Raw genomic sequence first — 12186 nt, 5'->3', positions numbered from 1 at the left:
TGCTGTGCAATAAAAGAAGGGAAGCCTCTCCAATCAGGAATTCCCAGTCGCTTGTTTGTTATCTCTTTACGGGGCCTTGCAGATTGGTCACATAAATACCGTGAACATATTGGAGCTGAGATTGTATGTAGATAATAATAAAAGGTAACAGCAGCTCAGCAACCAGCAGACTGTACGGATTGGAATGTTCACGGTGGCTAAATTCGCAGGTATGCGCATGCAGCTAGGGCCGTGTGCCGTTTTTCTTTTTCAAAAAAATATATATCTTGTCTCTCTTGTTGTAATGTTTGACCGAGTGTTTGACACACAAAAGTCTCACAAGGGCCGCGTGAACAAAAGTCGACAAGCTGCTGTGGGCCAGTAGCAGCAGTAGTCCTTCCAATGTTATATCCATCTATTTGGATAACACTCGATGTACAATGCAATATTGATCTCTCAACCAAAGCGTGACCAACAAGATGGATCAAGTCATATCCACGCCGAGACTCCCATATAGGCGGTGAATCTCCCTTGGTAGGCCTCCAGAAGCAAAAACAAATTCCATTCATCCATAAGTAATCGCTGATGGATCGGATGATGTGCTGATCGTCCCCCCTCCTTATATTGTGTTCTGTTTGTCGATTGAAAAGGAGAAAAAGTTGGAAGAAATTCCAGCGCCAAAAGGAAAAGGAAAAAAAGTAGCCAAAAAGATAATAACCGTGTGCAATTGGTTAACTCACGGTGTATACTGCGCTGTGTGAAACCGCGAGCCTGGTGTCGTCCACATATAAAAGAGACACGATAACTAATAATGTGTCCATGCAGGATTTCTCTCTCCAGTTCATATCGACACTTTTGGTATATCATAGAAAGAGATGTTTTCTATATAAAGACATCATCATGCTGGTCCTTTTTATAATCAAGTTGCCGGGTCCTCTCCTTTTGATTTCTGGCCTCATGTTGTCACGGTGGATTATGTCGGGGCTGGCGGATCGAATCGCAAAAGGCGGAGTCAATCTTTTCTCTCTCTCTCTCATCCAGCACCGACCGAAAAAGGCGAAATTGAATAGAATAAAGAGAAGAGTCTCTTGTAACGACGACAAAAGGAACAAAACGGCGCAGATTAACTCGTCATCGACAACCGGAGCTAAAGTGCTGCTGCTGCTGCAGAAGCACAAAAAGATGGCCGCGAAAAAATAATAAAAATGAAAAAGCCAAAAAAGGTATATTTTATACAGCAGAGGAACTCTTTGGACACGGTGAAAAATCCTTTCATACATTTATTACAATAAAATGAAAAGCAGAAGCGTATTTTTTTCGGCCTCCGCGCATTCCGAGCCAATATGTTTACAGGCCTCTATTAATAGATGAACACAGGCGTGAACAAGTTTGACTCTTATTCGCTTGGTCGACTTTTGGCTTCCAACTTTTCTTCTTCTTCCTGCGAGTGACATTTTCAGCTGGGCTGACGACAGCTCACTCATATCGATATAGTAGCCTACAGTATGAGTACAATATAATAAAACGATAATATGGCCACGCGAACGAATAATACTACATGGCCAGCAGAAAACAAAGCGAAAACGGAACTGGCTGCCGAAGCCGACACTCTCCGAATATAAGAAAAAAGGAACAAAAATCAATGGCCCTTGACAAAAAAGAGTCTAGAAAAGAATAAAAGAAGAAAGAAGAAAACTCTTGTCGGCATCTCTTAGCCGATGGTTGGACACAAGTGGGCCGGGGCTTCCGCTTCATCTCTCCTCTATGCTGATGGGGGCAAAATGTGGCCCTTTTTTTCCAGCTACAAAATGGGAAAACGGCGGCCTTTTTTTTGGCTTTTGGGCTGACCAGAGCTCAGCTTAAATAAGAAAGAACTGTAAAGGTATATAGACACTCATGCACACGAGGTATACACACAATCAAAGAGACTAGAGGGGGGGATATCGAGAGCAAAAGGAAAAACTAACTCGACACACACAGCAGCAGCACAAAAGGTATAAAAATCACTGCGCTATATGCCCAGTTGTAGAAAAACGCCGACGACATTTTGTTGTATTTGTGTGGACCTTTTTTTCACTTCTTCTTTGGTCCTCTGATTTCGATATTAGTGGCGACCTTTTTTTTCTTCTTTTCTTGTTCGTTTTCTTGTTCGTTTTTTGGCTTTTTGATTTTTTCCATAAGCTGAGCGGCGATTCTCTTCTGTTCCGTTTTCGCCGCTCGCCTTTATATCGGACTTGTTTCTTTCTTTCTCTGTTGTGTATGTGTGTGTGTTGAGCATCTCTAAAGATTTCATCAGCACTTGTGTGTGTCTATTCGTCAATTTCACTCTGTGGATGGCGGCGAAAGGCACAAGAAGACGGGAGAAACGAATTGAATGGCCGGGCGAATAGAATGGACGAGAGAACAAGGAATAAACCTTATAGAGGCTGGCCGCCAAGCTCTTATTGTTACAATCTATTGAGACACGTATATATAATAATCATCATACTATAGTGCTGAATGTGTCAATGCAATTCACACAACAAATCTTTCCGGTGCCAAGTTTCCCATTTATATTCTGGAGCAATTCAATTCCATCGCTTATTGGTTGCTGTGTGTCGGCATCTTGGCCCCGCAACAAAGCTAATTAACAGCATTGATTATTATACAAAGGAATAGGCCAAATAAGAAACCAAGTCGGCTTCTTGAGATTGAGTTGTAGAGTCATCAGAAAAGTCACACGACTTTTTTTCCCCTGTCCAGTCAAATATTTTTTGATTTCATTTAAGCCGATTTGTTCATTTCCGTTTTCTCATTCATTTGGTTGATACACTGTGTAGGCTATGGCCTTTTTGTGTCCGAGTTTGTCGAACATGTACACACACACACCAACCACAATCGCAGAGAGTCTAGTAGTACATACAGACCGGGCGGTAGAGTGGCTTTAGCGAGCGGTCTCTTCCTTTTATCTTTTTAATCCGCTTATCTTTTTTCTATCTTCTTTAAAAAAACATTTCCATATAAGCCACAAAAGTGACTGCGAAAATTGACTTGACATGGAAGGTGTGTCTTCTTGTCTTGTTGGCTTCTAATCCTCTCGGTGTGTGTGTCTATAGATAGAAATATAGAAAGACGCAGGAGTGGATTAGATTCCTTGGAAAAGGAAAAGCCTATTTTTAATAATAATGGGGATCTCGACGACGATGATTGGACGCTGGCATATCCAACCGTTTTCTCCTTTTAGTAAATAGAAAAGGCAACGTTCAAAATGGCGTGACGGTGCAGATGAATCAACGCGTCCCCCTCTTACTCTTATATAATAATAATAAAGGCAACTAGGATCTATCTAATAATTCATGCGATTTTGTATGAAAAGAGTGTCGATGGAGAAGATGTTACAAGAGGATAAAGAAGCCTATAGAGAAAGAGATGGGAGATAACCAGGCGTGGAAATCAGACACTCCCCCCGTTTTTTCAGTTCTGATGTGCTCCATGACTTTTCCTTTTTGCTGCTCCTCTGCGTCAATAATAATCAAAGGCCCAGCACCATCCACTTTCATTTGGAGTCAGTGGGTCTGGTGTGGTTGTTTGTTGTTGGTCTAATAGAATCAAAGTGCTGCTGCCATCGAGTATAGTATCCGAAATCTCCATAATATTCTTCTCATTCAAACAACAAAACAGCGACGGCGATGATATGGGAGTGGCTTTAGCAAACGACAGCACAGGCCCAGGCTGTTGCGGTATAGACCGCGCCATCATCGTCGTTCTCCCCTCTACACGGCCGCAAATCTATTCAACACAGAAGAGTAGAGGGGTGTGTTCCCTTATAGAAAAGGGCATCCGCATGGAACCGCTATAAGGGGGGATATTGTGTCACCAGCAAATATAGACAAGGGCCTTTTCACTCGACATCCACACGCGCCTCAGACGTCAAAGGGAAAAAAGATGCGCCGCCAATGAATCAAAAAGAGAAATTGACCTTTATACTCAGCACTCGACGCTCCGATGTGGCCACAGAATCTCCGCTGCTGCAATTCACATGTGAAAGACCTGAAAAAGGAAAATAATAACAATCAAATCGTCCCCCCCTTCCATTTTATTTAGGCTCTTTTTTCCATTTTTGGTATACCGTCGATCCAGCGGGGGGGGGAGAATTCCGGGGACGTCGAGTCCAACTGTGACGCGTCTCCGCCCCATCTCTCGATGACACATGGCCACTTGAAATTTATCAATTCCCTTTATCTCCTTATCCGCAAGTTTTTTCTTATTGAATCATCTCGCCATATGCCCGACTACTCTATACGATTCGATTCCATCTTGTTGCTGGCCCTTTTGGGTCGACGTCTTGACACTTTTCCCATTTTGTATTCCGTCACAAAGTTTGGCCCATTTCTATATAAACCACTGAAATGGACTGAATAAAATTAAAAAAGGTCAAACTGAATTGGAATAGTTTAGTTCATTATTTATTTTATGCACTTTCCGGGTGGAGATTGAGACGAACGAATCGACTAACAACCGATTTAATTCTTAACACAAAGTGACAAATCCGAAATTCTTAAAATTGCCAATTCAATCAAGTATTTACAAATGTTATTCTAGAAATGAAATGGATATAGGCCTATAGCTCGGTTGTCGTTATCTGTGTAACATCAGCTATAGGGCGTGGCGTGTGCATCCGATTGACTTTGATGGATTCGCAAGTGACGGCCAGCCAAAAAAGACTCGGAGTCTAATTCAATTATTCCAGCAACGCTAAAATTCTCGTCGTCAACCTCCAGTGCAGCCCATCATCATCATCATCTCTATCCCCCCCCCCCCCCCTATATATAAATTTGAATCATTTCCATCTCATCCTCGTGAAACATATCCCTCGGCTGCTGCTGCTGCAGTGGCGGATGGGAGGGGCCCAATTGACGCAGCCCCGCAACGCCGGATGATAGGCTGCAACATTGGGGCGCCCAAAAAAAGGCCGGAAGGCGGTTGGATGATGGGCCCCATCCACTTCTTTTTTGAATAAAAAGATCCGTATGTGTGAAGGGAGGATATCGGATGGGCTGTGATATGGTTGGAGCCCCGTCAGCGCCTCCAAATTCTCACTGGGCCCAGCAGCAGCAGATGGGCGAGAGGGGGCGGCCGTGTCGTCACAGCCTCTCTACCTACTGCCAACCATTGAGACTGGCCTCCTCCCATTTTGTCGAGTTCACCCCTCCTACTCAGCCCCCATCCACTCCCTCCCTTCTCCCTGGCCCCTATATAAAGTGGGACTGGGCCACCAGACGGACCAACATTGGCAGTCCACTCGCCATCGAGTCAGCACCTCTCTCATCTCCATCGTCTCTCCTGAAAGTGAAAACCAGTTTTTAATTGAATTAAAATCAGAATGACTCTGATTCCGTGCAACGCTCAAAGTGAGAAACTCTTCCGGCCGTGGGATTCAGATTGCGGCGCATCCGCCCGCACCAGCAACAGCAAAGAATCTTCTCCGGCCGCTGCAATCATCCTGGCCATGAAGGAAGAACAACACGACCGGCTCTTGGTCGTCAGCTCGCCGGAATCTTCACCATCCGGAGCTCATTCCTCATCTTCATCCGGCGCTTCCTCTTGTGACGAGTCGGAAGCTTCTTCATCCAGCAGCAGTTTGGGTGCTGGATCACCAGCAGCTTCCGCCTATTCTTATTCGGCCATCCAGCAGGCCTACTCGGCCCACATGATGTCCCTGGGCCACCACCACCAGCCGTCGCCTTTCCTTGCTTCCGGATGGATGCCCAGCGCCGACACCTTTCCCCATCCGTATCACCTACACCACCACCACCAGTTGCCACAGCATTTCCAGCCGGAAGCTCCGTCGATGGAACGATTTTTGGCTTCACTGGAATCTTCGCCGGAAGCTTTGCATCCGAGCCGATTGGCCGCCCTGGGAATGGGCCCCAACGAGATTGGCGAACTTTACCAAATGGCCGGATTCAAGCCACTGATCCAGCACCATTACCCGTCGGCCGCCATGGCCGGAACCACCTCCTCCTCCCACCATCACAATCCGTCTTCCGGTTCGGGCAATAAGAAGCAGCGACCCAAGCGATTCCGGTGCCCGCACTGTCAGGTGGCCTTTAGCAACAATGGCCAACTCAAAGGCCACGTCCGCAGTCACACTGGTACTACATTCATTTGTTCTAACTTGATTCCATTTAGAGCCAATTGTATTAACTTTTTGATTATTTTAATTATTTAAGGAGAGAGACCGTTCAAATGCGATGAGGAATCGTGCGGGAAAACGTTCACCCGCAACGAGGAATTGACCCGTCACAAACGAATCCACACGGGACTGAGGCCGTTCTCGTGTGCCGTCTGTTCCAAACGATTCGGCCGACGGGATCACCTGAAAAAGCACAGCCGCATCCATCAGCGCAGCAGCAGTGGCCATTCCGCCTCTTCCGCCGCCCACCACGGATTGAACACGAGCGGAAGCTCCAGCGGTGGCGGCCAACTGGACCTCCACCACCTCCCGTACCACTACCACGGCGGTTTGAGCGTTCTTCAGCCCGCTGGATCAATTCCGTCTTCTTCTTTATCCGGCGGAAGTAGTTTTTCCTTCCAGTGAATCCTCCTCGACTGAGTCGCTGTCTATAATTACATAATAATACCTCGCGCAGATTGTCCATATCGTAATGTACATAATTGAAATTGTGTATTTGTACACTCGTCGTTTATTCTGAATGATTTGCTCAAAATACAAAATAACAACCAATCGATTTCTATTAGCTATTCTATTCGACATATTGACTGGACTATATATGCACACAGGTGAGAGAGGAGAGGAAGTGGCCGCCTGTTGTTATATTGTATCCAGCAATGGACGAGAAAGATAAAACGGGTCGGAAGACGAAGCCATTAGCCGATGACACAACACACGGCCCGGCCCCTTGTGCCCATCGTGCCCATGTCCAGCACAAAAATCCACTTGATCGTCATCACACTGGCCATCCGCAACATCAGTTTGAATGTGCGGATATAAGAAAACAGCGGGTGACATTTGCTGCTGGTCGTATCGATATGGGTCCCCCTATTATAACCGGCCGGCCTATTGATCTGTGTACACATTGGGGACCCCTGGTTATTATATATGGGACTGACCTGGCCGGCCCCCGCCCGTTAAAAATGTGCCAACGACGTCCGATCGTCGTTAAATCTTTCTCGTCGTCACTCACACAGTGAGAGTGTGTAGAAAGCCAGCAGCAAATAACACCAAAGTGATGAAAATCACAGGTCCACTTTCAGTAGACCAAAACTGGATTGAGGTCAAGTCATCATTCCGGCCTATACAAATGAGTATCTACACACAAAAGTGATGGAAATCGATATTTATACGAGTCCAAATTTTATAGGTGTCTTATATTATATTGTATCTTGTAGGCTTATATTAGATATTCCAGTTGCGCTCGTCTAATAGACCATCAATTTAGGCCTACAAGTCTGAAACAAATATAGTAGTCAACCAGTCTTTGCTTTAGACTATTTGGCATTTTCAGATTCGACCCAATTGATTCCGTATTTCTGTTTGTGGGTTCATCTCAAAGGTAAAAGGGCCATAACAAACAGCAAGTTGATGCAGAGTTGTATAGCCGAGAAGAAGAATTCAAAAAGTGAAACAGTATATCGAGTGCCCTTTTTCTCTAGTTGATTTGCTTTTGAAAGGTCTCAAAAGCCAATCCAGTATCCTTTTGTGTGTCACTTTTGACTCTGCGTCTCCCCACACACAGAAGTATACAGAAGCCCCAGCAAATGAATGGCCCATATAATATAAAGTGAGGGGGGAAATATATAAGTCAAGAATGAAAACCCTCAGCTCCATCTTCTTCTTCTCGGTGCATCCCTCATCGTTGGTCGATATGCCCCGAAAAAATCTAAAGGCTATAACCCCCCCCCCCACCCCCGCCGTATATATATACCTTGGCCCTTGGCCATTATTATTAGAGGCAGCACAACAACAAACGAGATGGACCTGCCGTTTACCATTTCCCAATAGTTGTGAGAGGCCCAGCTAGAAAAGAAGAAGAAGAAGAAGAATAGATCAACTCCCACGAGAAAAGGTCGATCCTCCTGTAGTATAGAGATGCGCGTGAGGAGAGAGAGAGAGAGGTAAGGTGCTGTGTATAAGATATACGTTGCTGGTGTATAGTAGCACTATGGTGGCAGTCACAGGTCTAATTAAAAGGTGCGACACTCCTGGATGAAGAGCCTCCCCTCTATCCTTAAAGAAGGTGGAGGATGAATGTCTTTTGAAAGGAGGGGACCCTCCCGCTGAGAATGGGAGGGCGTACCTGAGGGAACGACAATTCCATCCATCCATCTCTACACTGCTGCTCTTTTTTCCTTATTCTTCAAAACTGATTCGATTGCCTATTCTTCCGGCCGGACGGAATTGACATGAAGTTGAGAAGAATCGACTTTCTTCCCACATCATCTCGACCATTTTCCCAGTAGAAAATTCAAACATCAATCCGAGTTATATGTCGTTTTAATTTGATATCAAAATTGACTTTGATTTAGCCAATGTTTTTCAAAAGTATTTGAACTAGTGTACAAAAATTTGTTGATTGGAAGTTGGAGGGGCGGGCGGCACGTCCAGACAGAGCGAATCGACTGGGGAATGAAAGACAATGAGCCGGTCGTCCCCGTCCGTCCGTCCGTCCCCGGAGAACGTGACTCCAGTCGATTGGCAAAAGAAAAGAAAATCCGGACTGACTAGACGACGACCAACCAACTTTTTAATTCAACCAAGACCATAGGACCTGCCCTTTTTTCTTAAAAAAATATTCTTCTATGTCATCCATATAAAGACTGTGGACATACAAAACGTTTCTGCTGGCCAGCATATCTCCTTGTGTCGTTTGTTTCTGTTGGGTTTGGCCTCCCTTCACGCCTTTGATGAAACCCCAAAACTACCGCGCCAAGAACAAATCGTATTCGTCGTTGTTTTTCGCTATTTCCAACATGTCCCATAGGTGCTGGACTGGACTGGACTAGCACAATAGTGTCTGAGCCTATTTTGACCAAGGATACGGATTTCGTCTCCTATCCACCACATCGAACGCCGATCGCAATAATAACTCAGGTAGAGACTGCAGCCAAGGAGAAGAATGGCTAAGCCAAAAGCAGAATAATTCGATCGGAAGAAAACTAAACCACACAGCGACTCACATCTACATACACCGGGGCGTTGGGTTGGTATATAGCGACACACAGTCGCTCATGTTTCACACACAACCTCACACAAATCTCTACGACCAGAAAAGAAGAAGGAGAGTCAAGAAGAAGATGCTGATCCTTCTATAAAGTCGGCACTTGTTATCTTCTCTCTATCTCTCCTTTTATGCAGCATCAGATACTATATACCACCCAAAACGATAAAGAAACAGCAGCAGCAGCAGCCTGTATTCGAAATTCGATACGCCGCCGCCGATTTTCATCATCTCCGGCAGCCCTTCTTCTTACTTCTTTTGATATATACAAGCCCCATGACCGTCGCACATCATTCCGATCCTGCTGCAGTGGCTGGCCATCTCAGGCGTGTAGCAAAGTGCGCACCTTAACAGCATCCCTTTTGGCTAGCAGGAGAAGAAGAAGAAGATGGCTAATTATCTATTCAAGCGGATATATACAAACACGGCGGCGGTGCTGATGTATCCAATTAAAAAGACCGACTGGTGGGAAATAATCGCCCGACGAATGGAATTAAAAGAAGAAGAAGAAGACGACCACACAGAGCACATTGGCTGGCCGCATAGATGACATCTCATTCAAACATTTCAAATGTTTCTCTCTCTCCCGCCATTGCCTTTTTCTTTTAAATAAAAATTAAACGGCCGCTTCTTATACGCCTTTTTCTTATACTACCTCGGCCACACATCAGTCCATTATATCATTGGTGAATACCAACTTTTTTTCTTTCTTTTTAAATTTTTAAAAACTGTGCAAAGGGGAAAATGTTTCGTTTTTCTTGTCTCCGTTTCGTTTCGCTTGGCCCTCGCCTTTGAGTCCCCAAAAAGGTGACACCACCACCAGCTAGAAGAAGAAGAAGAAGTTGATAATGCAGCAGGTAAAAGATTCAGTTTCTCCACGGTTGTCAACTTGCAGCAGCAGAGTCCACAGTATATCGGCCATTGCACGATAGGCAGCAGCAGCCCGACGGCGGTGAAAATGTGTCCCCGCTAGAATATAGAATCAAATGTTTTTAAATGGAGGGAAAAGGCTTGCTGGAAATTGTTTTTGATGTATAAGCGGACGTATATTGCATCGGCAGGTAATAAAAACGGCCCAGCAGCTAGCTACAACCGTGCGGTGTAGTACACGGTTTATTTCTTATTGGGGAACAAAAGGGACGGACGAGATTTTCGACCTGCGACAGCAACAGATGACACCAAATTCAAAATGCGCCAGCACTCGTCTGCCTCTAAATGAGAGGATCCACCGCCCATTTTTTGATTGGGAAATTGTAAAAAAACATTTTTCTTTCCTTTTGTTTTGGGTATTTTCTTTTTACTTTACCCGGCCCCATATGACAGTGGGCGTGTATTTCTACCTCTTTTTAAAAGACGTTTAGTTCTTTTTCCTTTTTCAGTTGACATTTGCATTCAAACGAGAATTTGGCCGCCATTCCGGGAAATAGTAAAAAAGGGCCACGTCGAAAATTGCACACAAGAATTGGAGTGGATTACACAGCGACTTAAACTTGTACTACATCTCGGTGGATTATAAGACGGTGGTTGTAATGCAGGTCACAAGTGGGCTCTTACCAGCTCTTACTTTAGAGGCCCATGTAAAAAGTGACGCGATGAGTGTTATTTATGCACACAGCCACAGTAGCTTCTTATACAGTGTGACCTATAATTCCACTCAAAAGAACTGTTGCTTTTTGCTATAGGGAAATGTTGAATAGATGTTTAAAAAAAGGTCTAAAAGATATAGACTCCTGGTCTGGTCGTCGTCGGACTCTTGAGCAACACAAAGATATAACAGAAGCCTTTTATTTATCGATGTATTTATGGTTTTCCATATACTAGTAGCTTCTATTTCATTTTTGTTTATTTATTTTGGGTGGGAAAATAACATTTCCCCCTCCTTTTATAGAAAGACTCGTCGAGATCGTGTCGACTGTTTGTTGGGAATTTAAAAGAGTCTGATGAAAAGGACACGGACGTGAATTATATATCTAATAAGAAACGAGCTGGTAAAAGTTGCTCGGCGGTCGCTGGGTTTCACTGAACGTCTCTGATGCCTCTTGACGTTATTGGAATCCCCCCCAAAAAAACAGAACAAAAGTTACGACCATCTGCCGCGGTTAGTCTGCCATATCAACAGCAGCAGGTTCTTCTTCTTCTTCATCTTTTTTCAATGGAAAAATTTCTTTTTTCTAAAAAATGGTGAGAGTTGCCCGAAAATGTCAATAATTTACCGTCGAATAATCAAGTTCCAGCACCGTCGGCATATGCAATGAGGTTGGGCCTCCCAAAGGCCTAAAGAGTCGACAACATTTTGTGGTGTGACAAGTCAAGACAAGCGGATTTCGATATTTTACGACTGACGCCATCCAAATAAATCGACTTATTATTATTATTATGATTCTTATATTCTATAGATTTCATTAGGGAGGCTGTGGCTGGCTGCCCCCCTTTTTCCTCTTTTATATTATAATAGGTAAAAAGGTTTTAAAACTGCTGTCTGCCACAGGATCAGACAGTCTGAGACAAGATCCACCGCGCGGATTGGAAAACAAGTGTCAAAGAAACTATGAGTGCCTGCCGCCTTTTCCCTGCGCAGTAGCTGATGATATCCATTTGTCCAGGGTGGAGGGGGGAGCCAGCCCAAAACTCCCTACTGGATGCTGGATTCAGAGCGATGGAAGGGGGAGAATTGTAAGACAATGACGACCACAACAACAAACAAAATGAACAAGGGAAATCCAGCAGCCGGCCGGATCGTCCGGGGACTATTGCGGAGACAATGGCCGACTAGACAGTCATAAGAGACTGTCGTCTATTGGCACTACTGAATGTTTGGCGTAGATTCATTACAATGACTGCAAATATATTTCGATTGGTAGTGTGCACCATTTTTTTTTAAAATTCCGGAATGCGGAAATTTTGTTTTCTTCATTTTAATAGGTAATTGGGCAAAGTTGCAAATGACCCCGAAAGTTATACAACTTTCATGCCAAACCCCCCAGCA

At 44.6% G+C, this 12186-nt stretch overlaps 1 protein-coding gene across 1 annotated transcript; it reads left to right on the top strand.

Annotated features, from left to right (window-relative positions):
* The first annotated feature begins 5260 nt into the window (after positions 1-5260).
* Positions 5261-6675, top strand: LOC124341170 (transcription factor Sp9-like). The gene is made up of 2 exons (XM_046794139.1): positions 5261-6113; positions 6192-6675. Exons 1-2 carry the CDS (start codon positions 5342-5344, stop codon positions 6557-6559), a joined length of 1140 nt encoding a protein of 379 aa, XP_046650095.1. The 5' UTR covers positions 5261-5341; the 3' UTR covers positions 6560-6675.
* Positions 6676-12186: the final 5511 nt, after the last annotated feature.

The sequence above is a fragment of the Daphnia pulicaria genome, chromosome 5, assembly GCF_021234035.1.
Source record: "Daphnia pulicaria isolate SC F1-1A chromosome 5, SC_F0-13Bv2, whole genome shotgun sequence".
Lineage (NCBI taxonomy): Eukaryota > Metazoa > Arthropoda > Branchiopoda > Diplostraca > Daphniidae > Daphnia > Daphnia pulicaria.
Note: the sequence above shows the minus strand (reverse complement) of the source record. Positions and strands in the feature narration are given on the sequence as shown.